The 25,840-nt window shown below is 42.8% G+C and overlaps 1 protein-coding gene across 1 annotated transcript in view; it reads left to right on the top strand.

The window, feature by feature from the left end:
- The window catches only part of ROS1 (ROS proto-oncogene 1, receptor tyrosine kinase), a 256,125-nt gene that overhangs the window by 154,583 nt on the left and 75,702 nt on the right, over nt 1-25,840 (top strand). The window contains exons 33-37 of the mRNA XM_044291160.1: nt 5,420-5,507; nt 5,609-5,740; nt 7,648-7,810; nt 10,268-10,332; nt 18,237-18,369. Coding sequence (XP_044147095.1) covers nt 5,420-5,507; nt 5,609-5,740; nt 7,648-7,810; nt 10,268-10,332; nt 18,237-18,369 — 581 coding nt within the window. The remainder of the gene's footprint in view (nt 1-5,419; nt 5,508-5,608; nt 5,741-7,647; nt 7,811-10,267; nt 10,333-18,236; nt 18,370-25,840) is intronic.

Below are 25,840 nucleotides of genomic sequence, written 5' to 3'. Positions count from 1 at the left end.
GGATTCAGGTCAGGTGATTGACTTGTCCATTCCACTTCTTTCCCTTAAAAAACCCTTTGGTTGCTTTTGCAGTATGCTTTGGGTCATTGTCCATCTGCACTGTGAAGTGCGGTCCAATGAGTTCTGAAGCATTTGGATGAATATGAGCAGATAATATTGCCCGAAACACTTCAGAATTCATCCTGCTGCTTTTGTCAGCAGTCACATCATCAATAAATACATGAGAATCAGTTCCATTGGCAGCCATACATGCCCACGCCATGACACTACCACCACCATGCTTCACTGATGAGGTGGTATGCTTAGGATCATGAGCAATTCCTTTCCTTCTCCATACTCTTCTCTTCCCACCACTCTGGTACAAGTTGATCTTGGTCTCATCTGTCCATAGGATGTTGTTCCAGAACTGTGAAGGCTTTTTTAGATGTCATTTGGCAAACTCTAATCTGGCCTTCCTGTTTTTGAGGCTCACCAATGGTTTATATCTTGTGGTGAACCTTCTGTATTCACTCTGGTGAAGTCTTCTCTTGATTGTTGACTTTGACACACATACACCTACCTCCTGGAGAGTGTTCTTGATCTGGCCAACTGTTGTGAAGGGTGTTTTCTTCACCAGGGAAAGAATTCTTTGGTCATCCACCACAGTTGTTTTCCGAGGTCTTCCGGGTCTTTTGGTGTTTTTAAGAATGTTCCAAACAGTTGTTTTGGCCACACCTAATGTTTTTGCTATCTTTTTTCAGCCTAATGATGGCTTGCTTCACTGATAGAGACAGCTCTTTGCATCTCATCTAGAGAGTTGACAGCAACAGATTCCAAATGCAAATAGCACACTTGAAATTAACTCTGGACCTTTTATCTGCTCATTGTAATTGGGATAATGAGCGAATAACACACACCTGGCCATGGAACAGCTGAGAAGCCAATTGTCCCATTACTTTTGGTCCCTTAACAAATGGGAGGCACATATGAAAACTGTTGCAATTCCTACACCGTTCGCCTGATTTGGATGTAAATACCCTCAAATTAAAGCTGACAGTCTGCAGTTAAAACACATCTTGTTCGTTTCATTTCAAATCCATTGTGGTGGTGTATAGAGCCCAAAATTTTAGAATTGTGTCAATGTCCCAATATTTATGGACCTGACTGTGTATGTATATATATATATATATATATATATATATATATATTACAGAAAACTGGGAGACCAATGAAGGTGGGAAGTAACACAGTGAACAGAGTGGCAATCCAGTAATCATAAGCTGTTCATGTTCTGATGAAGCAGGTTTCCAATGCAAAATTTGCTATGAGGCAACCAAGTCGAAGCCCTAAAACAAGTCTGAAATTCTTTCACACAAAAATGTTACTAATCACAAGTTTTCTTTGAGAATTCACATGAATGTATAATATTAACTTTTATATAAATCCTATTTTCTACTAATAGATTATGCTCCCATTTGCAGTCTTGGAAAGATCTGGTCATTTTCTGGTTACTATACTAACTGCTATTTGACTTATTTTGTGACAGAATTTTATGCCAGATTTATGGTGCAATTCTGACACAAAACATTGCATGTTAGGTCATGCCCCCTTCCAGTGAAAGCACCCCCATTTCAGTTAAACTATGCCTCTATTCAGGCTAAGCACAGATAACATGTCTAAACCTAGATGAACCAAATTGCGCCACATTTTGATGCAGTTTACACCATAATCTAGTAAATGTGGGCCAGTACATAATATACCATTCTTACTCGGAAGGTTGAATTGGTTGCCTCAATAAATAAGGTTGAATATCATCATAGACTATTCTTCAGCCAAGTTTTCTGCAAAAGATTGAAAGAGCAAGATGCTCGATGTGGAGGTAGGAATGCAGTCAACTGATCACAACTCAAGCTAAATATTGATCTAAGAATATCCAATGCTTTGCTGAGCTCCACTTCACACTTGTTTGGGGTATTAATAGAAAATCTCAGGTAAAAAAAAAATAGGAATCCTTGTGACAGTGAAATATTAAAGAACTGTCTTCTGTTTAATAAATCTTAAAAAGATATTTAAAACATTGGCAATACAATATTATGCTGTATATTTAAATGTTTAACTATCTTGACTGACTTGGCTTTTACTGACTACCATCCTGGTTTAAACCTTTCTTGTCTGCATTAATTCTGACTCCATACTGTCGACCTGTTTGATGATCAGGAAGTATCTCCTAGGTTTATCTAGCACTGACTGTGAAATTGTATTCCATTTTGGCCTCACATGTTCACTATTTCATGTTATCGAGTGAAGATCTGGGGGTTCTAAAGACTCTGCAAACCAGTGTCCTGAGCATGGTCTAAATACAGAAGCTCTTTCAAAAGCAAGCAAGCAAAAAAAAAAAAAATATAATATATATATATAATATACACACAACTATCATATCATCAAAGCAATCAGAGCTTTCATATTTCAACTCAAAAATTTAAATTCAAAAGACAAAAGTAATGGAATAGTCAGCTTGATTAACCATGGACAGTGCAAAGATTAGAAATCAGCCATCAGATGATGATATATCAGAGTAATCTCCTTATCTAGAAGAGACAGTCTTTATTATGAGGCTTAACTGCTATTGAGCCCATGGGTGCATTCATGTATATTAAGGGTTCCTTGAGATGATCTTTATTTATTCATCTGAAGAAGGAAGAAAATAAAAGAAAAATACTTATTAAGAAAGAACTGGCAATTCTGTACTTATTTTTTATTCTCTAGAGCTGATTGAGGGCTTGATTTTTGTGAGGCAACTTGTAGTTTTCATTAGTACTATTTTAATTACTTTTTATTTCTTTTTTGGGTGACAAATAAGCATAAAACTATTCTGCAATTTTTTCATGGCGTTCACTGTGCTGGATATGTTACATAATAATTGTGTAGTGAGGTTATGACAGACATGTCATACCAAATATGTGGAGGGATTTAATTTTTGCATATTTTTTTCATTCAAAGGCATTTTTTCAATGGAAAGAGGTATATTATTTCTATTTTTTACCCTTTTTTTTTTACTATTTCTTAGTATCACATGGAGACTTTGATCGCTTATATAATACACTGTGTTACTTATTTAGTACAATGTACATGTACAGGCACTATCAGGCTGCATCGCTGGGACAGCCTCATAGGCATACACTGCAGGCAGACCTGGGAACCTTTATTAGGCCCCTGGCTGCCATGTGAAGACATCAACACCCTGCGGTGTCACTCGTGGGGTGCCAATACCTGAAAGAGGGAGCCCCCTCATTCTAAACCACTTAGGTGCTGTTGTCACTGTTGACCATGGCATCTAAGGGGTTAAATGGCCCAAAGCGGCCTGTCTGTAGATCCAGGCCATTAGAGCAGGAGCCTTGCTGTCATATGAGAGCCAAGATTGCCGTAAAAAGGCGATGGCATAGAACAAGGTCTTTTAATGACTGTCGTAAAAACACATATTGTCTGTTATTAAGGGGTTTAAATCAAATTAAAAGGTTATTAAAATCTCATCTACTAGTCTTATAATGCATTCTGCTGTGGATACTTCGAGCGCAAATCTGCCAGAAAAATCCACAGCATTTCCCTACCATATGAATATAACATAATATGGGAATATTTCAATATTGTCGTGGATCAGCGCTTAAATCTCAAGCAGAGGATGAGAGATTACTTGAAACCCAAGAACATACAGCAATGCAATATATTCTAGCAACAATTTAAGCTTAGTGTTAGAATACAAAATATTGAGGCTAAGTTAGATAAAATGTGGGTAGATAAGATAATGGCAATAATTGAAAGGGTTTTCCGTGATTTTAATACTGATGACCTATCATCTGGATAGATCATCAGTATCTGAATGGTGGGGGCCCAACACCTGGAACTCCCACTGATCAGCTGTTTGAGAAGGCACCGGCACTCCTGGGAGCGCCATGGCCTTCTCCATGCTCATTGTATAGCGGATGTGCTTATCGCAGTTGAGCCCCATTCACTTCAAAGGGGCTGAGCTGCTCCTAGGCCATGTGACCAATGAACGCGTCATCACTCAGCCTAGGAAAAGCAGCGAAAATATCGTGGCAATACTGCAAGCACCGGTGCCGTCTCGAACAGCTGATCAGTGGGGGTCCTGGGTGTAAGACCCCCACCGATCAGATACTGATGATCTATCCAGAGGTTAGCTCATCAGTATTAACATCTGTAAAACCCCTTTAAAGATAGAATAATGAGTGTACAAATGAATTTAGATTTTGACGACCTATCCTCTAGAAGATAGATTATTGTTATCAGATTTGTGGAGGTTGACATCTGGTATCCCCACTGAAAGGCTGTTTTTTGTAGTCGATAGCACCAGAAACTAAACAGTGGTTGGAGCCGGAAGCAGAAGCCCATGTCCATTGTGTAGTGGCTGCACAATAGTGTCCATTCTGTGTTGGTGCACTGCAGCTCAGCTCCCACTTAACTTAATGAACCCTCAATAGTCTGATATTGATGACCTATCAAGAAGGTAACTGGAAACCCCCTTTAAAAGAAAATATTTGCCAATATGGAAATTTACAAGTATTACCCCATGTCAAAATGGGAATCTGGACAAAGTTTCATATTTAAAGGGTTTCTACCACCTCATTTTGACCGAATTAGCTTTCAGACACTAGCGATCTGCTAGTGTCTGATCTCCATAACCATGCAATTCTCAGACATTTGTGTGGAGCCATTTCATTAAAAAACTAACTTGTATTCCTATGCAAATGAGCCTCTAGGTGCTATGGGGGCGTCTTTTCAGCACCTAGAGGCTCGGTCTACTCACACTGTATGCCGCCCCGCTCGTCCGTCAAGCCCGCCCATCTCGTCTTGAATGCCTGCCTCCATCTCAGCCATCGGACGAATTCTCGCGCCTGTGCCGTTCACTTCTGTCTTCGGCACAGGCGCAGTGAGTAAATGATGCGCTCCTGGTGCTGGATTCCTCACAGGCGCGAGAATTTGTCCGATAGCTGAGATGGAGGCAGGCATCCAAGACGAGTTGGGTGGGCTTGACGGACGAGCGGGGCAGCATACAGTGTGAGTAGACCGAGCCTCTAGGTGCTGAAAAGACGCCCCCATAGCACCTAGAGGCTCATTTGCATAGGAATAAAAGTTAGTTTTTTAATGAAACGGCTCCACACAAACGTCTGAGAATTACATGGTTATGGAGATCAGACACTAGCAGATCGCTAGTGTCTGAAAGCTAATTCGATCAAAATGAGGTGGTAGAAACCCTTTAAGGTGTGATTACATAAAGGTATATTCTGGAATGTTAGCAATCTTGCCACCCTACCATCAGTGTTAGGCTACATCTTTGCTACATTCTACACATATATCTATTAATATATAAATAATAGTTCAATTGATATTATTCTTTTTTTTTTTTTTTTTTTTTTTTTTTTAGAGGATAGTTCTTTTGATAATGTCGGGATTATTGTTGGCTCTATCTTGGGTATACTCCTTGTACTTGTACTGGTGGCTATCTTTGGTAAGTATAAGAACTGCAGATATCAAAAATCCATTTACACTTCCACCTGAAATTCACTTTGTGGAATTTTAATATTTTTTATTTGAGTCTTAGTTATTTACAAAGATTGAATCAGAATCGGAATAAACACATCCAAAACATAAAAGACATAGGCGCTATACAGGAGGATAAAGAGCTTGCCAAGCTGCGTGGATTGTCTAATGCTGTTGGTTTGGCTAATGCATGCTATGCTGTAAGGTAAGCATGATATCTATAAATTATAATTTGACATAACTGTTTATGTCTTACACATTCGTGATCAAATGCTCAATAAAGTGTTTTGAAAGTATCTTCAAACCAGCACCTAGATCTGAATTATTTTGTGATTCCAAATAATAAATTTTTTAGTATAGCCACTGAGTTATTTAATAAAATGTATCTATATAGTGCTACTGCTGTATTCAATAAAATATATCTGCATAGTGCCACCTGCTGTTCTTTCCATATGACAATATGCAGTAAGCCGGATTGGAAGAATGCACACTGACTCTATAATATGCAATAACTGGGTCAGGTTTAAATGGTAGTTAAGAGTTTTTGTTCGTGACGCCAATTGCAGCGTGCACAGGGTACAGTCTCAGGGCCCTTTAAGGTGTTGCAACTCACGTACCAGGTGAGGAATGCCAGAGTGGTGTAATGTCTCTGTGTAGCAGTAGTAATAGTGTCAACGGTGTCTCCTACCTGGGTACAGCTGGACTCCTGGATCCTGGCTCACTTGCAATAAAATGAGTGTTGCTAGTAGGAGTAATTAAGGGATTTGGTAGCAATGAATGAGATCCAGACTTGGAATATAATTCAACTTGTCTTTACTGGTTGCATCTTTCATCCACATGAGATACAGCAATAGTCTTTGGTCCCAGCAGGTATTGGCAATGTATGGCAGGGGTCACTATCTCTTCTGCTTCTATCATGTCCCTGGAGAATATGGCAGGAATCTATATCTTCTGCTCTGTCTATCTTCTGCTGTGTATGGGACTGACTAGCTGAGGAGGAATTTGGCTTCTCCTGGTCTCTGGATGTTACTCACAGTTAGCTCACAGGGTATGGTTCTTCCTGCAGTTCTGGAGGTGGCTGCTTGCTTGTCACCAGCTGAGGCTGAAGGGCTCAGACTGGGAATGAAGATCTTTGGTCTCAGCCAAGACACGATCCTGGGTTGGGATCCCTAGAACAGGGAGCTCCTACCAGCGTAGCCTTCCCCTAGCCGGGGTGGCTGGCACACTCACTGAACTTCCTTCCCTCCCCATGAGGCAGGACATGGGCGAGCCCACTCTGCTCAAAGAGGGAGGAGCTAAACTGGAATGAACTATTCCAGTCTAGAAATGCTAAACTGTTACTAAGGCCCTGGTAAAACATTGCTGCCACCTGCTGGTGTACATGGAAATTACAGCAAAATACATGTAACAGGCTTAGAATATGCACATTTGTGAGGAATATTAAATAAAATCACATTAGATGACAAGGCACATGTTACCAACAAATAGTAGCGGGGAAAAGGTGTTAAGTAACATAAATCTGGGATGTTACATGTCTATCTTGCTGAGGTAGTCGCACATGCTCGGGTCAGTCCTTCAACTGCCACCAGCCTTAGCTAGAAGCACCCTGAGAAAGGACAGACTCCCTCAGAAAGGATACACCCCCTGAGAAAGGACACACCCCTGAGAAAGAGCACACCAAATAAGCTGCCAGCTTGAAATAAATCCAGCAGGGCAATAGCAGAATAGGGAAAGCTCTGGGTTCATGTGAGGTACAAAGCTGGTTCTAGCTTTTATTGTTTTTTTATGTATTTATCAGTCATGAGGTAACCCTTTTAAACTTGGTTCTGGACTCTTCATTAAAGGGGCTTGCTTGGAAAGTGCTGAGCGGGGCTGAAAGCTCCCAGTCTATGCCATTTTTCTGGTGAAGTAAGGATTATAGATGATCCTCATAATGTTTTAAGTATATATACTTTTGTATTTCTTTAGCCTGAACTAGCTAAAAAAAAATATAAAATGTAAATGTACTACTTCAGCTTTATTTCAAAAAAGCTTCTGCTACCAACATTTTATTGTACGAACAGCAGTGTGAATAGTCAATAGCATAACTTATGCCCAATCTTGCTTTCACAGTACTCTACCAACAAAAAGTGAAATGGAAAACTTGCCTAACTTTCCTCGAGAGGATTTAGAACTCTGTGTTTTCTTGGGAAGTGGAGCATTTGGAGAGGTATATCAAGGCATTGCTAAGAATATCCTTGGCTCTGGAACTGGAACTCAAAAAGTTGCTGTTAAGGTATATTCCTCAATGCTCGATATTGATTGCACAGTAGGAAGTTTATCTGGGTGTATTTTTCAGCAGTGGTTAAAATTATCTGGGTGCGCAGTGGTTAAAAAGGCGAGTCAATGCCTGTTTTTTCTGCAGGAATTAAAGAGTTTTTTTTGTCAATTTGTACTTAGAACTTTTTATCGAGGTACGATAAAACACGTGTTATGTAATAGTATTACTTTATGGTATGGAGGCTGTAATAGTATGGAAAAAAGACATTGAGAAAAGTGGTAAAAGTGGCTGAGAAGATAATTGGGAATTCTTTGCCTAGTTTTGAGAATGTGGCAGAAGGACAATTGGCTCAGAAAGCAAGAAGCGTTATTAGGGATTTATCACATCCCTGGCACAGTCTTTATATTTTGCCATCAGGAAGAAGGTATAAGAGTTTGCGATGAAACACAAATCGTCACATAAATAGTTTTTATCTGTCAGCAATTAGACTTTTAAATAATAAGATGCATTGTAAGGGCCTTTATTATTTTATTTCTATACATATTGTTTTTAGGGCGCTAGCTCTTAACTTTAATTGTATACTCAAAATTTTGTTTCCTGTGATTCTTCTACAGTGAAATGAGAAGAAAGTGTCTTGTAAGTTTGTACAACACAATCAGCCACTTTTACATTCAGGGGACGAGTCAGGTGTGGTCAGTCATTCCACACAAATTTTATGTAAATGTTTAATTTGAAGTTAAAATAATTCTAAGAAAATGCAGATGTTGGATAGGTGAACCACAAAACTATTCATGCCAGTTTCATTAGTATTTATCTATCATGAGTAATTATAAGCTGTCAGGCATTCAGACGTAAGGGATACAGGTCAAACTATCAGAGCAGCTGCCTGACGGAATCTATTAAATACAAATCAGTAATTTTATGCTACATGCTAGTGTCCAATGAACTAAAAGCTACCATATGGAATAAAGGGCATGGACACTTCTGGGGGCTTTGGGTGCAATTTTTTTATCATTTGCATTTGACTCATTTTGGGCTAAAAGTCATTTTTTCAATTAGTCTCTATTAAAAAAATGTTAACAACTTTTCCTCTAGAGCTTTCAGTTTCAGTGTATCTCTAGAATATTGCTCTCTGCCTTACACTGAATCTGTCCGCACCAACGCTTTGTAAAATGGGAATATTACATCCCTGCCCCACAAGTTCATGCCTCGTTTAATGCATGACAATATCCTGGGGGCCTTAGAAGCAGCTGATTGACAGTGTATGCTGTTATTTAATCTACCATCTACAAGGACACCCAAATCCTTCTCTATAAGTGACTCTCCCAGTGTTACATCACCTAGGACATAAGAAGCACAGAGATTATTACTACCAAGATGCATAACTTTACATTTATCCACATTGAGCCTCATTTGCCAAGTTGATGCCCAATCTCTGAGTGTTCAAGTCAGCTTGTAGTTTGTGGACATCTTCCATAGACTGTACAGTTCTACACAGCTTAGTGTAATCTGCAAAAATAGAAATGTTGCTATTAATTCTGTCCTCAATATCATTAATAAATAAATTCAATAATAGAGGGCCCAGCTCTAAACCTTGGGGTACACCACATATAACCCGGGACCATTCTGAGTAGGAATCATTGACCACAACTCTCTGGACACGGTCCTTCAGCCAGTTTTCAATCCAATTACAAACTATACTTTCCAAGCCTATAGGTCTATAATTACCTGTGAAGGACCAAGATCCTTTTTTGAATATGGGCACCACATTTGCTTTGCGCCAATCACTTGGCACTGTACCAGTACCTAGAGAATCTTTAAAATTTATAAACAGGGGCACAGCAATGACTTAACTAAGCTCTTTAAGCACTCGTGGGTGTAATCCATCTGGACCCGATACCTTGTTCACATTTACCTTATTTAACTTTTCTTGGACCATATCTACAGTAATATACATATGTGCTGCTGTAGCCTGGTATGAAAATAAAAAAGATTCTGTGACATTAGCAATAAAAAAATGAAATAAATTAGAGTTAGGCCTCGTGCACATGATCATATTTTGCATCCGTGTCCAATTGCCATTTTTTGCGGATTGCACTTAGACCCATTCATTTCTAAGGGGCCTAAAAAAAGGACATCACACAGATGTCATCCGTGTGCTCTCTGCATCCATATGTCTATTCCGTAAATTATAGACCATGTCCTATTCTTGTCCATCATTTCTAGTGATGGAAGTGATAAAAATGCGCATTACACACGGATAGTATCCGTATTTTGTGGTTTGTGGTCCATAATGTGGACACGGTCGTGTACATGAATCCTTCGCTCTCCTTTATTGTAGGTTCCGTATGAGACATATGGCTATCTGTAGCTTTTTCTCACCATATACATTACACAGGAAACTCTTTTCTGTATATTTCCATCATTTTGGTTGACTTAGATGCATTTAATAATATGTTTTGATTTGAACAGACTCTGAAAAGTGATGCAACAGATCAAGAAAAAGTGGAGTTTCTGAAGGAAGCACATTTAATGAGGTATATTATCTTGTATCAACAATATAGTGCACACAACCTGCTAAGGCATATGATAAAGGTATAAAACAATACCAAAAAAGGTGATAAAAATATTATTTCACATAAAGTGCACCTTTGAAGCCGTGCCCACATTTCCTTATACAGAGGTATGTGTCGTAAAAAATTGAGCAGATGCTTCATAAATATAGCATTTGGTTGGAACCTCATATTTTTAATGCATTTACATGATAAACGGTCATAAACACATGGATAACTCTCCCTTTTGAGTTTCAAATGTCTTTACTCTGTGGCTGCTTCAGATGCATTGAACGAATATTGTTGTCTGGTATCCAGAGATGTCCATAAAAGGGTAAAGCTTCATCCTACAAGTTTTGTAACCTGTTGCTGCTACTGCTATACTTATGAATGGTAGCTGAACTGCAGTAACCCAGCACGGCCACTATATCTTGAACGGAACTGTGCGTCCAGTTCCATTCAAAGTTCTTGTTCCAGCACCGGAGGCTGCAGGGAACAGCTGATCGGTGGGGTTCTGAGATGTTGGACCCTCACTGATCAGATATTAATGATCTACCCTGAGGATAGGTCAGCAATATTAGGAGCCTGGAAAACCCCTTTAAAGTATTCAAATTTGTCCTAACAAAGGGTCACACAAGAGGCCCTTTGGAGTATGTTACAATAGTTCCAGGCCTGTACCTAATATCAGCCACAGCTTATGCACCCTGCAGTGATCATACAAGCGTAGCTGCACTGCCCCCGTGATCACAGCACTGTAAATAAATACACTCATTGACAAAAAAACAAAAACAAAAAATGCACACAGATAGAAATGTCGAATTGCAGCAAAGCTCTGCATGCAGTTATGTCTCAGGCAGATATGTAAATGAATACTGGTGTTGTCTGATTAGACTCTGGGTCTTTCCACAAGAAGTGGTAAAAGTGCTTCCCTTGCTGCCCTATAAAAACGCTCTCAGAGGTTACTTTTGGACTGTGTACCTCTTGGTGTGAGATCTTAGACTGCTAGACATGTCTCTGATGCACTCAGAGACATTTATGCCCAAATGACAGAGGGGGCGCATCATTGGACTGAGAGAAGCAGGATGATCATTTCAACAAATTGTTCCATATCTAGGCTGTTTTCACTTAGCTGTTAGGAGGTGTTGGGAGCAGTTGGAGGCTATGCACACACAGTGTACAGGCTCCAGACGGACCACCAGTACAGAGGATTGTTTGATCCACCGACAAGCACAAGCAGCTCCCACAGTTTTCGTGTCTACCATCCAGACATAGGTAGCACCTTTGTTACACAATTCTGTCTCTACTAGGATCATTTCCAGGTCCATAGCAGAAGGAAATTTAGTGTCATGGTACCCATTACATGACAGAAAGCCACCAACACCTTTGCTTGCAGACAATTCATGAACTAAAAACCTGGACTGCAACATACTGGAACCATATAATAAATTCAGGTTATGTTCGGGATCCCACGACGGTCAAGTTTAAGTATGGAGGCCTTGTGGTTAGTTATTAAATCCTACCTTTACTGTGGAGCGACACACTGCCCCAGCCACTGGTGTGCTGATCTGGGGAGCCATCTTATATGACCGTCGGTCACCCCAAGTAGTCATAAAAGGGAAACTAACAGCTGAGTGATATGTGAAGGACATCTTATGGCCACATGTACTGCCTCTCCTGGCAGGGCTTCTAACTGGCATTTTTCAGCAGAATAATGCTCGCCCACACCAAGCAAGGGTTTCCCAGGAATGTCTGAGCCAAATTGCAACATTTCCTAGGCCTGCCTAGTCACCAGATTTATTGTGAATTGAGCATTTATAAGACCAGCTGGGTCGCCAGCTTTGGAAACCTAAGAGAGTGCAGGATTTACAGGCCCAGCTGAAACATCTGTGGGCAAATGTAGGGCAGGATACCATACAGAACCTGTATGCCTCCATGCCCAACTGTACCTTATCTTGTATCCAGGCTAGAGGCGTCCCAACAGGGTACTAGAGCCTCCTTTCAATTTTACAGTTTTCCCCAATAAACTTAAAGGGGTTCTCCGGCCTAAACCTTTTTTGGCTCATAACTTCTAACATGTGGAGTAAAGATTATTGGTGACATACTTACCTTCCACAGTGTAGCTGTTCCTGAAATCTGCCTCCTGGTCACGTGGTCCCTCCAGATGGATTTTCTGTTCTTCCGGGCGTCTGTCTGCTTGTCCTCCGGTCTTCTCTTCCTACCTTGAGCTGGAGACGGAACGTCATGAATGACGTCACCGCCTCCTGCAAAAGAAAGCTCCGCCCGACCATTCCTCACTAACCACACAAGCGCACTATGCTGAATGCTAGTGCACATGCGGGGAATTGCTGTCTGTATCGTACAGGCTTCTATGTGAAGCCTGTACTGACTCCTGCACAGCGCAATGTGAGCGATGTGCAGGAGTGACAGCATAACGATCAGTAACAGAAGCTGATTGCTATGCTGTGCATGTCCCAGGGGGCACTGGATGGCAAACAGGGGGCACTGGATGGCAAACAGGGGGCACTGGATGACAAACAGGGGGCACTGGATGACAAACAGGGGGCACTGGATGGCACAATGGGGGCAATGGATGTTACAAGGGGGCAATGGATGGCGCAAAGGGGCACTGGATGGCAAACAGGGGACACTGGATGGCACATTGAGAGCAAGAGTTGTCACAAGGGGGCAATGGGTGGCAAACAGGGGCAATGGATGTCACAAGGGGGCACTGGATGGCAAACAAGGGGCACTGGTTGGCACAATGGGGGCAATGGATGTCACAAGAAAGCAATGGATGGTGCAAGGGGGCACTAGATGGCACAATGAGGGACCTGGATGGCACAAGTGGGGCAATGGATGGCAGAATGGGGACACTGGATGGCAAGCAGGGGGCACTGGATGGCACAATGGGGCAATGGATGTCACAAGGGGGCAATGGATGGCACAAGGGGGCAATGGATGGCACAAAGGGACACTGGATGGCAAACAGGGGGCACTGGATGGCAAACAGGGGGCACTGGATGGCACACAGGGGGCACTGGATGGCACACAGGGGGCACTGGATGGCAAGCAAGGGGGCACTGGATGGCATAAGGGGGGCAATGGATGGCAGAATGGGGGTACTGTGGATGGCACTGTTATGGATGCACTGTGGATGGCACTGTTATGGGCGCACTGTGGATGTCACTGTTATGGGCGCACTGTGGATGTCACTGTTATGGACACACTGTGGATGTCACTGTTATGGACGCAATGTGGATGGCACTGTTATGGGGGCAGTATGGATGGCACTGTTATGGGGGCAGTATGGATGGCACTGTTATGGACTCACTGTGGATGGCACTGTTATGGGGGCAGTGTGGATGGCACTGTTATGGGGGCAATGTGGATGGCACTGTTATGGGGCAGTGTGGATGTCACTGTTATGGGGGCACTGTGGATGTCACTGTTATGGGGGCACTGTGGATGTGACTGTTATGGGAATACTGTAGATTGCTCTGTTATGGACTCACTGTGGATGGAACTGTTATGGGGGCACTGTGGATGGCACTGTTATGGGGGCAGTGTGGAAGTCACTGTTATGGGAACACTGTGGATGTCACTGTTATGGGGGCAGTGGGGAGAAAGAAAACAGATCTGCCAGGATAATATGATATCTTCCAGGAGAAAAAGAAAGCTCGGACATGAAAAACTGGTATTAGGGGCATATGTATGCATGGTGAGGGGTGTTAGGAGCACATAAAAATTTTGGGATTTTGGGATCGGACAACCTCTTTAACCACTTCACATCTGATCTGGGCTATTTGCCCCCTTCCTGACCAGGCCTTATTTTGCAAATATGACATATCTCACTTTATGTGGTAATAACTCTGGAACACTTTTACTTTTCCAAGCCATTCAGAGATTGTTTTCTCGTGACACATTGTACTTCATGCTAGTCATAAATTTGAGTCAATATATTACACCTTTATTTATGAAAAAAATCCCAAATTTACCAAATATTTTGAAAAATTAGCAATTTTCTAAATTTCCATTTCTCTTATTTTAAAACAGAAAGTGATACCTCATAAAATATTTATTACTTAACATTCCCCATATGTCTACTTTATGTTAGCATCATTTTGGAAATGTCATTTTTCATTTTTTTGGATGTTAGAATGCTTAGAGGTTTAAAAACAATTCTTAAAATGTTTTAAGAAAATTGCCAAAACCCCCTTTTTAAGGACCAGTTCAGGTCTGAAGTCACTTTGTAGGGCTTACATAGTGGATACCCCCATAAATGACCCCATTGTAGAAACTACACCCCTCAAGTTACTTAAAACTGATTTTACAAACTTTGTTAACCCTTTAGGCATTCCACAAGAATTAAAGGAAAATGGAGATCAAATTTTTAAATTTCACTTTTTTGGCAGATTTTCCATTTTAATCCAATTCTTTCTTTAACACATCGAGGGTTAACAGCCAAACAAAGCTCAATATTTATTACCCAGATTCTGCGGTTTACAGAAACTGCTGTATGGGCACACGGCAGGGCGCAGAAGAAAAAGGAACGCCACATGGTTTTTAGATGCCATGTCCCATTTGAAGCCCCCCTGATGCACCCTTACAGTAGAAACTCCCAAAAAGTGACCCCATTTTAGAAACTAGGGGATAAGATGCCAGTTTTATTGGTACTATTTTGGGGTACATATGATTTTTTGATCATTCATTATAACACTTTATGGGGCAAGGTGACCAAAAAATTGGTTGTTTTAGCAGTTTTTATTTATTTATTTTTACAGCATTCATCTGAGGGGTTCGGTCAAGTAACAATTTTATAGAGCAGATCGTTACGGACGAGGCGATAACTAATATGTATACTTTTTCTTATTTATTTAAGTTTTGAACAATAATAGCATTTTTTAAACCAAAAAATTATGTTTTAATGTTTCCATGTTCTGAAAGCTTTTTTTTTTTAAATGATTTTCTTATGTAGGGGCTCATTTTTTGCAGGATGAGGTGACGGTTTTATTGGTACCATTTTGTGGGACATACACATGTTTGATCACTTGGTGTTGCACTTTTTGTGATGTAGGGTGACGGCTTTTTTTTTACACAGTTTTTATTTTTTATTTTATTACGGTGTTTACCCGAGGGATTAGGTCATGTGATATTTTTATAGAGCTGTTTGTTACGGACACGGCGATACCTAATATGTATACTTTTTTATTTATTTACTTTAACACAATAATAGCATTTCTTAAACCAAAAAAATAATGTTTTAGTGTCTACATGTTCTGAGAGCTATATATTATTTTTTTTGAGCGATTTTCTTATGTAGGGGCTCATTTTTAGCGGAATGAGGTGACAGTTTTATTGGTACCATTTTGTGGGACATTCACCTTTTTGATCACTTGGTGTTGCACTTTTTGTGATGTATGGTGACAAAAATTGATTTTTTTGATGGTGTTTATCTGACTGGCTGGATCATGTGATATATTTATAGAGCTGATTGTCACGGACGCGGCAATACCAAATATGTCTATTTTATTTATTTTCTATTTTTAACATTTTTTTTATTCCTTACTTGGGGATTTTTTTTTTATTTTTTTATTTTACCACTTTATTTGTTTTTACATTTTTCGTCCCCCATAAGGTCATACAAGACCTCTGGGGGACATTTAACTTCACTTTTTTTTCCACTTGATTTCTCCTGTAACTGGGGCTGACATAGTAGCCCCAGTTACAGTGGAAATACACCCCCAGAGAGGCTGTACAGCACTATACTGGGCTGTACAGCCTCAGTGCAGGGCTGATCGAGGTCTGTGAAAGACCTCACAGCTTCTGCACTCTCCCGCTGTGTATACAGCGTTCTAGAAGACCTTCCTTCTCTAAGGTTTGCCCTACTGTCATTGACAGCGGGCAACCCGATCTGCAGCTGCACGATTAGCGTGCAGCTGCCATCTCTGAATGGACGTTCCAGAACGTCCATTTCAGAGATAGAGAACCACCTTCCGGACGTTTAGAGTCAACGGACAGGAGGTGGTTACCCTCTTACTCTAATATTGTTATCACTTTACATGTATTATCATTACATTTACACATAGAAAGTTTCATTTAATTCCAACAACTCCGTGGTGAGTTTTTTTTTGTTTTTAAATGACTGTCTATGGCTCTGTGTTCTCAGTGCTAAAGTTTATGGTGTGTGGCATCAACACATGGAAAGAATAATAGGGGGATATTTATCGAAAGTGGTTTTGGTAATAGGTTTGCAAATTTGTTTAGGCATTCAGCAATTTATGAGTTGCACTTTCATAAGATGAATTTGGATCTTTATAAAGCCCTTCTGCAATGGTCTAATCTGGTGAATGCAGTACAATAATTTCCTGGTATAGAACACTTTATAGATTTATTGCACGTTTCTGACAAATTATCTCCAAATAAAACTGTTGGATGAGAGAAAAATATGTAAAAATGGTAGACAGATGGTTTATAATTATAAGAGATATGTTTCTGCCATTGTAAAATGGATAAACAGGGCACTCACGGATAGCCGAGACCAAGTATTAGAAGCAATTGTTAGCTTTTATTATTACAACAAATAAAGTTTATAAAACAATGTAGCACAGTGTGGCACAATTATAATAGATATAACAATGTATCACAAAAATCAATATCGTAGGTGAGCTGTGGATAGAATATGTTGTAGTCTATTGACCAGCTGAAAAATGTTCAATAATGCGATCTAATTTATCTCCAGTCCAATGACGTTGCATCCGAAAATACTATCAATGATTCATTGACTGCAGTGTTTCAATTGAGAATGGCGGCGTCACGCCGAAGCAATAAAGGTAGCGGCGTCCCGCTCCTGAATAGCTTGCAAAGAAAGATAATCCGTTACCTTTACATCGACCTGTAGTTCATCCGGAAATATCACTTTAAGCCTTCAGATGTTTTGTTCCCAGAATATGCCTTTTGTTGTATTTTAGCACTATTCCATCAGGATATTAAATTCGGCTCGTTTTTTTCCGTTACGGTCGGTTGGTTGGTAACTTCAATATTTCAGTACAGCAATGGGGTGTAGCACCAGACGCGTTTCGGGGTCCAACCCCTTCCTCAGTTGCCACTGAGGAAGGGGTTGGACCCCGAAACGCGTCTGGTGCTACACCCCATTGCTGTACTGAAATATTGAAGTTACCAACCAACCGACCGTAACGGAAAAAAACGAGCCGAATTTAATATCCTGATGGAATAGTGCTAAAATACAACAAAAGGCATATTCTGGGAACAAAACATCTGAAGGCTTAAAGTGATATTTCCGGATGAACTACAGGTCGATGTAAAGGTAACGGATTATCTTTCTTTGCAAGCTATTCAGGAGCGGGACGCCGCTACCTTTATTGCTTCGGCGTGACGCCGCCATTCTCAATTGAAACACTGCAGTCAATGAATCATTGATAGTATTTTCGGATGCAACGTCATTGGACTGGAGATAAATTAGATCGCATTATTGAACATTTTTCAGCTGGTCAATAGACTACAACATATTCTATCCACAGCTCACCTACGATATTGATTTTTGTGATACATTGTTATATCTATTATAATTGTGCCACACTGTGCTACATTGTTTTATCAACTTTATTTGTTGTAATAATAAAAGCTAACAATTGCTTCTAATACTTGGTCTCGGCTATCCGTGAGTGCCCTGTTTATCCATTTTACATTATTTGCTGTATTGAGAGAGTGGTCTCAATTTACAGGAGCACCTGGTGTGGTTTCAGTGTCCTAGTGCGACATTTATAGATTTATTGAGCCATGTTTCTGCCATTATTTTCTCTGTGGAGTTAACAAGTTAATTCAATTTTATAGTGATGGCCTCATAATTATGCTTCTTGTGTTATGTACAGTCAGTTTCATCATCCTAATATCTTAAAGCTTCTTGGAGTCTGCCTTTATAATGAACCTCAGTACATTATCCTGGAATTAATGGATGGTGGGGATCTACTTTCATACTTGCGAGGTGCTCGGACAAACAGTGTTGTAAGTATGAGCATTGTACTCCTTTCTTCTACATGTCACAAACAAATCAAGCAGATTTTTTTAAGTGTTTTAGGATACGCTATGTAAAGAATTTTCCCATTAACATCTTAATGACCACAGTGATTTGGGCCTAAGTGACCAGATACTATTTAGTCATTTAGCAGAACTGGTGCTTTAACCCCTTCTTGATGCAGCAATTTTCAGTTTTTGCTTTTTCGCTTTTTGCTTCCTGCCTTCCCGGAGCCATAACTATTTTATTTTTCTCTTCACATAGCTGTATAAGGGTTTGTTTTTTGTTGGACAAGTTGTACTTTCTAATGCCACCATTTAATATGCCATACAATGTAGTGGGAAGCAGCAAAAAAAACTAAAACAAAAACCAAATGGGGTGAAATTTGAAAAAAAACAAAAAAACACTGCCACAGGTTTGCAGATTTTGTTTTTATGGTGTTCACTATGCGGTAAAATTGACTTTGGCTTTTCATTCTCCAGGTCAGTAAGATTACCACTAGAAATTAGCAAATTTTTAAAACATTTGATTCGCCGGTTCGCCGAATTGTTTTGGAAAAATTTGATTTGATCCGAATTTAGTCGCAGTGAATTACGTTAAAAAACGGCTATTTCCTGGCTGCAGAGAGCCTTTATAATGGTGTAGAACACTGTGCATTGCAGTAACACACATAGGGAGTCTGCTTTGGTAGTGAAATATTACTGTGAGTCCGTATGACATGCAGATGACAGGCGTCGCTCATAGAAACACTGCACACGTCACTTGTTTGGGCAGTCATGGGGCCAAAACTGACCAAATAACTCAAGTATGAACTCAGCCTCACGTCCCTATTCATTTTAATGTGTGTATTCACACATCAGTATTTCAGCACGGTTCGTGGGTCCATTTTTTTTTTTTTACCACGGATGCATGCTCTATTTTGTCCATGTTCATAGATCCATCACGCCCATTATAGTCTATGGGTCCGTGAAAACCACGGATGTTATCCGTGTTGCATCCGCGTTTCACGGATCATTAACAAGAGATTCTTTGAAAATTATTTTTCAGCTGTTGAGTGTTAGTGAAACATGGATGCAACACAGACAGCAAAAAACGGACCCAACACGGATCCATCACGGGAGAAAACACGGATTGAACGCGGTCCATGTTACCACTGATCCAAAACTGACACGGACGTCTGCATGAGGCTTTATAGGTCGATGTTAGCGCCAAGAAGAAGCACACTCCTTTTACACCATCGGCAGCTGATTCCACATAGATGTATACAAAACACGTGAATGGAATAGTTGCATGTCTTCTGTGTTTTGTACCTGCTTTTGGCTACCAAATCATAAGCCAATTATAATGGCACCATACAGGCCTTACAACTTCTACACAGACGGGATTGTGCATCTCATTTTTCCTTCCTTCTGACAGCTCAGAAGAAAGATCAAATAAATGATGAGGCCAGCCAGGCCAAAAGCCAAAATAGTGGACCAGTCATTAAGTGGGGAGGGAGGGAACAGCATGATAAGTCCACAGAGTGGACATATGACATAGTGGTGAGGTGGAAGAAGCATGAGAAAACCACAGAGTCTCCCAATGACAGGGTCTGGAGTTGACAGCAGTATGAGAAGACCACCGAGTGGCACAATGACAGAGTCTGGAGGTGGCAGCATGAGGAGACCACAGAGTGGCCCAATGACAGAGTGTGGAGGTGGCGGCAGCATCAGGAGGATGCCACAGAGTGGCACAATGACAGAGTCTGGAGGTGGCAACATCAGCAGCATCAGAAGGATACCACAGAGTGGCAAGGTGACACAGTGTGGAGATGGCGGCAGCAGTATCAGGATACCACAGAGTGGCAAGGTGACATAAAGTGGATATGGCAGCAGCAGCATCAGGATATCACAGAGTGGCAAGGTGAAATAGTGTGGAGATGGCACCATCAGCAGCATCAGTTTACCACTGAGTGGTAAGGTGACATGGTGTGGAGATGGCAGCAGCATCAGCATATCACAGAGTGGCAAGGTGACATAGTGTGGAGATGGCAGCAGCAGCATCATGATACCACAGAGTGGCAAGGTGACATAGTGTGGAGATGGCAGCAGCAGCATCAGGAGACCACAGAGCGTGAAGGTGAGATAGTGTGGAGATGGTGGGGCGATGGGTGGCAATACCAGTACCCACTGACGAAGATGGGTGAAAGAAGGAGCACTTGGCATCAGATGTGTGGCATCAGGTGTGTGGCAGCATCAGAGTAGTTGCTGAGGCAGGTAGCCAGAAGAAACTGGTCTCTTTTTTCAAGGTTTGGGTAAGGCGGAATGGATGATCTAAACAGATGCATCAGGCACTGGTAGGTGGAAACGCACTTCACTGTTGCAGTTATTTGTGGCGAAAGTGTTTTGTGGCCTGTTTCAGTACAAAAAGAAAAATATATTCTCAGTTCACTTCTGCAGTTATATGTGTTGAAAGAGTTTAGTGGCCTATTTCAGTAAAAAATAAAAATATATACACATTTCACTGTTGCAGTTATTTTGTGGTGAAAGAGTTTAGTGGCCTATTTCAGTACAAAAAGAAAAATATATTTGTCGCTTTTAGGGGTGTTTTAATTTGCTTTTAGTTTAGCTAAAAGTAGGTCAGACAGATAAGTGCCAGGCCATGCACAGAGGAGTGGCAGAGGCCTAAATGTTTCTGGTGCAGCAGAATAATCGGGCGTGGCAGCAGGAGTCGCAACCAGAGGCCTGAGCTCCCAGTGTCCTCTAGCGGTCGTGTCTTGACCAGCAACCCAGATGTTCTTGATTGCTTAAACCGGTCATCCACTTCGTCCCAAGTGACATCAGACATCCCCAGCCAACAGTCGATGGATTCGTCAGACATAACCTTTAGTTGGCATGGCCCGGGAGCAGGCCCTGTCCTCAACCTGCCTCTGTCCTTTTCTGTTCCCTCACCGCGAGAATTATTATATGCTGTAGGCTCAGCTCCATGTTTCAGCGAGGAAGAGCTACTAAAGGACAGTCAGCAGCTACTGCCCAGCCAAGATCCGGAGGAGACATCCGCTGCCTCCTCAGCTAGACGGGCAAGTAGTGATAAGGACAGTGGCGTGGGAGGTGCTGTTGACCCAGAGACCGTTGAGGAGGAAATCAGTGACATGCAGACACTACTCGATGATAATGAAGCCGATCGCACTTGGGAGCCGGGTGCAGAAGGGGCTGCATCATCATCAGGAGCAGAGGATGGCAGCTTGCCTGTGAGGCAGCGGCTGAGCCAGCATGGTGGTAGCATGGCTGGGAGTCAGGGTGGGAGGTAGGAAGCCAAACGTGCCGAGGTAGACCACCTGATGCCCCACCAGCATACCACATGTGCAGGGCACGGCGATGTCCCGCTATTCGGCACCTCGTTTCCCTAGACGAACGGAGTCACACAGGGAAGAAACTGCTCCGTGTCCTTCGTCATGAAATCGAATCCTGGCTTTCTTCGTGACAACTGAAAATCGGAACCATGATGACCGACAATGGGAAGAACATAGTGTCGGCACTGCGTCAAAAAGGCTGAGCTGTGCGCCCTGCATGGCACATGTGTTCAATTTGGTTGTCAAGCGGTTCCTGAAGTATTCCACCCATCTGCAACATATCCTAAAAATGGCCAGGAAACTTTACATGCACTTCAGCTACTTGTACACCACAAAGCACACCCTCCTTGAGCTGCAGCGGCAGAATGGCATCCCCCAACATAGGCTGATATGCGACTTTCCACACGTTGGAATTCCACCCTCCATAGGTTGGACCGACTATAAGAACAGAGAAAAGCCATCAACGATTTCTTGATGATGCAAGCGGACAGGAGTACTCCCCTGTGTAACTTCGATGTCAGCCAGTGGCAGCTCATACGTGACATCTGCTGTTTGCTCAGGCCTTTTGAGGATGCCACGTTATTTGTCAGTCAGCAGGACTACGGGATGAACGACATCATTCCACTGCTTCATCTCCTGGAACAGATGGTGGTAACAATGGCTGGTCAGGGGACTAGATCTGACGGCCACATGAGCCCTGTGGGGGCTGAACTGGAAGAGGAGAAGGAGGGGGAGGAGGACATTGGAGCACAAGCAATGTGTAGTGAAATGGGTGGTTTTTCTACTCAGGTGACAGGAAAGGAGGAGCAGAAGCAGCCAGAGGAGCTACAGGGCGATGAGGAAGATGAGACCCAGACACACCGTGAAGATGAAGGACCCAGACACACCATGGCAGTATGCAGTAGAGAAAGAGGCAGGGAGTTCCTCTGAGTCACTTGCACAAACGGCCCGATGCATGCTTACTTGCTTGCGTAGTGACAACCGAATTGTCACCATTCGGTAGAGGAATGACTTCTGGCTCTCCACCTTGTTGGACCCTCGCTACCGGTCTAGAATGTGGGCCTTTTTTACACCCAATGAGAGGGAGGACAAACTGAACTACTACAGAGACATGCTGGTCTACTGGGCAGCCAAACTAGATTTGTGGCCGCAACTAGCAGAGTTTGCCCTGGAATAGCTGTCCTGCCCGGCCATTAGTGTTGCATCAGAGCAGGTGTTTAGTGCGGCAGGGGCCTAGTTACCCCAATGAGAACTCGCCAGTCCACCCAAAATGTGGAGAGACTGACCTTTGTCAAGATGAATCAGGTGTGGATCAGCCACCCACCAATGCCTGATGCATCTGATTAGATCATCCTTGCCGGCTCACCCATCTGGCTACCTGCCTCAGCTACTACTCTCATGCTGTCACCTGCTGGTTGCCACACATCTGATGCCAAGTGATCCTTCTTTCACCCACCTTCGTCAGCGGGTACTGGTATTGCCACCCACCCACTCTGTCACCGGGTCACTTTGTGGTCTCCTGATGCTGCTATCGCCACACTATGTAACCTTGCCACTCTGTGGTATCCTGATGCTGCTGCTGCCATCTCCACACTATGTCACCTTGCCACTATGTGGTACCCTGATGATGATGCTGCTGCTGCCATCTCCACATTATGTCACCTTGCCACCCTGTGATATCCTGATGCTGCTGCTATATCCATACTATGTCACCTTGCCACTCTGTGGTAAACTGATGCTGCTGCCATCTCCACACTATGTCACCTTGCCACTCTGTGGTATCCTGATGCTGCTGCCTTATCCACACTATATGACCTTGCCACTCTGTGGTGTCCTGCTGCTGCTGCAATCTCCACACTATGTCACCTTGCCACTCTGTGGTATCCTGCTGCCATCCCCACACTATGTCAACTTGCCACTCTGTGGTATCCTGCTGCTGCTGCCATCTCCACACTATGTCACCTTGCCACTCTGTGGTATCCTGCTGCTGCAATCTCCACACTATGTCACCTTCCTACTCTGTGGTACCTGCTGCTGCCATCTCCCCATTATGTCACCTTGCCATTCTGTGGTATCCTGATGCTGCTGCCATCTTCACACTATGTCACCTTGCCACTCTGTGGTATCCTGCTGCTACAATCTCCACACTATGTCAACTTCCTACTCTGTGGTATCCTACTGCTGTCATCTCCACACTATGTCACCTTGCCACTCTGTGGTATCCTATCTACACAATGTGTTACCTTGCCACTTTGTGGTATCCTGATGCTGCTGCCATCTCCACACTATGTCACCTTGCCACTCTATGATATACTGATGCTGCTGCTGCCATATCCACACTATGTCACCTTGCCACTCTGCGGTATGCTGCTGCTGCAATCTCCACACTATGTCACCTTGCCACTCTGTGGTATCCTGATGCTTCTGCCATCTCCACACTGCCACCTTGCCACTCTGTGGTATCTTGCTGCTGCTGCTTTATTCACACTATGTCACCTTGCCACTTTGTGGTATCCTGCTGCTGCCACTGCCATCTCCACACTATGTCACCTTGCCACTCTGTGGTATCCTGATGCTGCTGATACCATCTCCACACTATGTCACCTTGCCACTCTGTGGTATCCTGATGCTGCTGCGGCTGCCATCTTCACACTATGTCACCTTGCCACTTTCTGGTATCCTGATGCTGCTGCCATCTCCACACTATGTCACTTTGCCACTCTGTGGTATCCTGCTACTGCAATCTCCACACTGTCACTTTGCCACTCTGTGGTATCCTGCTGCTGCCATCTCCACACTATGTAACCTTACCACTCTGTGGTATCCTGATGCTGCTTCCATCTCCACACTATGTCAACTTGCCACTCTGTTGTATCCTGATGCTGCTGCTGCAATCTCCAGACTATGTCACCTTACCACTCTGTGGTATCCCGCTGCTGCCATCTCCACACTATGTCACCTTGCCACTCTGTGGTATCCTGATGCTGATGCCATCTCCACACTATGTCACCTTGCCACTCTGTGGTATCCTGATGCTGCTGCCATCTCCACACTATGTCACATTGCCACTCTGTGGTATCCTGATGCTGCTGCTGCCATCTCCACACTATGTCACCTTGCTACTCTGTGGTATCCTGAAGCTGCTGCAATCTCCACAATATGTCACCTTGCCACTCTGTGGTATTCTGCCTCCATCCCCGCGCCCTGTTACCTTGCCACTTTCTGGTATCTTGATGCTGCTGCTGCCATCTCCACACTCTGTGACCTTGCCACTCTGTGGTATCCTGATGCTGATGCCATATCCACACTATGTCACCTTGCCACTCTGTGGTATCCTGATGTTGCTGCTGCCATCTCCACACTATGTCAACTTCCTACTCTGTGGTATCCTACTGCTGTCATCTCCACACTATGTCACCTTGCCACTCTGTGGTATCCTATCTACACAATATGTTACCTTGCCACTTTGTGGTATCCTGATGCTGCTGCCATCTCCACACTATGTCACCTTGCCACTCTCTGGTATTCTGATGCTGCTGCTGCCATATCCACACTATGTCACATTGCCACTGTGTGGTATCCTGCTACCATCACTACACTATGTCACCTTGCCACTCTATGATATACTGATGCTGCTGCTGCCATATCCACACTATGTCACCTTGCCACTCTGCGGTATGCTGCTGCTGCAATCTCCACACTATGTCACCTTGCCACTCTGTGGTATCCTGATGCTGCTGATACCATCTCCACACTATGTCACCTTGCCACTCTGTGGTATCCTGATGCTGATGCTGCTGCCATATCCACACTATGTCACCTTGCCACTCTGTGGTATCCTGATGTTGCTGCTGCCATCTCCACACTATGTCACCTTGCCACTCTGTGGTATCCTGCTGCGGCTGCTGCCATCTCCACACTATGTCACCTTGCCACTCTGTGGTATCCTGATGCTGATGCTGCTGCCATATCCACACTATGTCACCTTGCCACTCTGTGGTATCCTGATGTTGCTGCTGCCATCTCCACACTATGTCACCTTGCCACTCTGTGGTATCCTGATGCTGCTGATACCATCTCCACACTATGTCACCTTGCCACTCTGTGGTATCCTGATGCTGATGCTGCTG

The sequence above is a fragment of the Bufo gargarizans genome, chromosome 4 (assembly GCF_014858855.1).
Source record: "Bufo gargarizans isolate SCDJY-AF-19 chromosome 4, ASM1485885v1, whole genome shotgun sequence".
NCBI classification, from domain to species: Eukaryota; Metazoa; Chordata; class Amphibia; order Anura; family Bufonidae; genus Bufo; species Bufo gargarizans.
The sequence above is the reverse complement of the archived record's forward strand: the minus strand, read 5'-3'. Positions and strand labels throughout refer to the sequence as shown.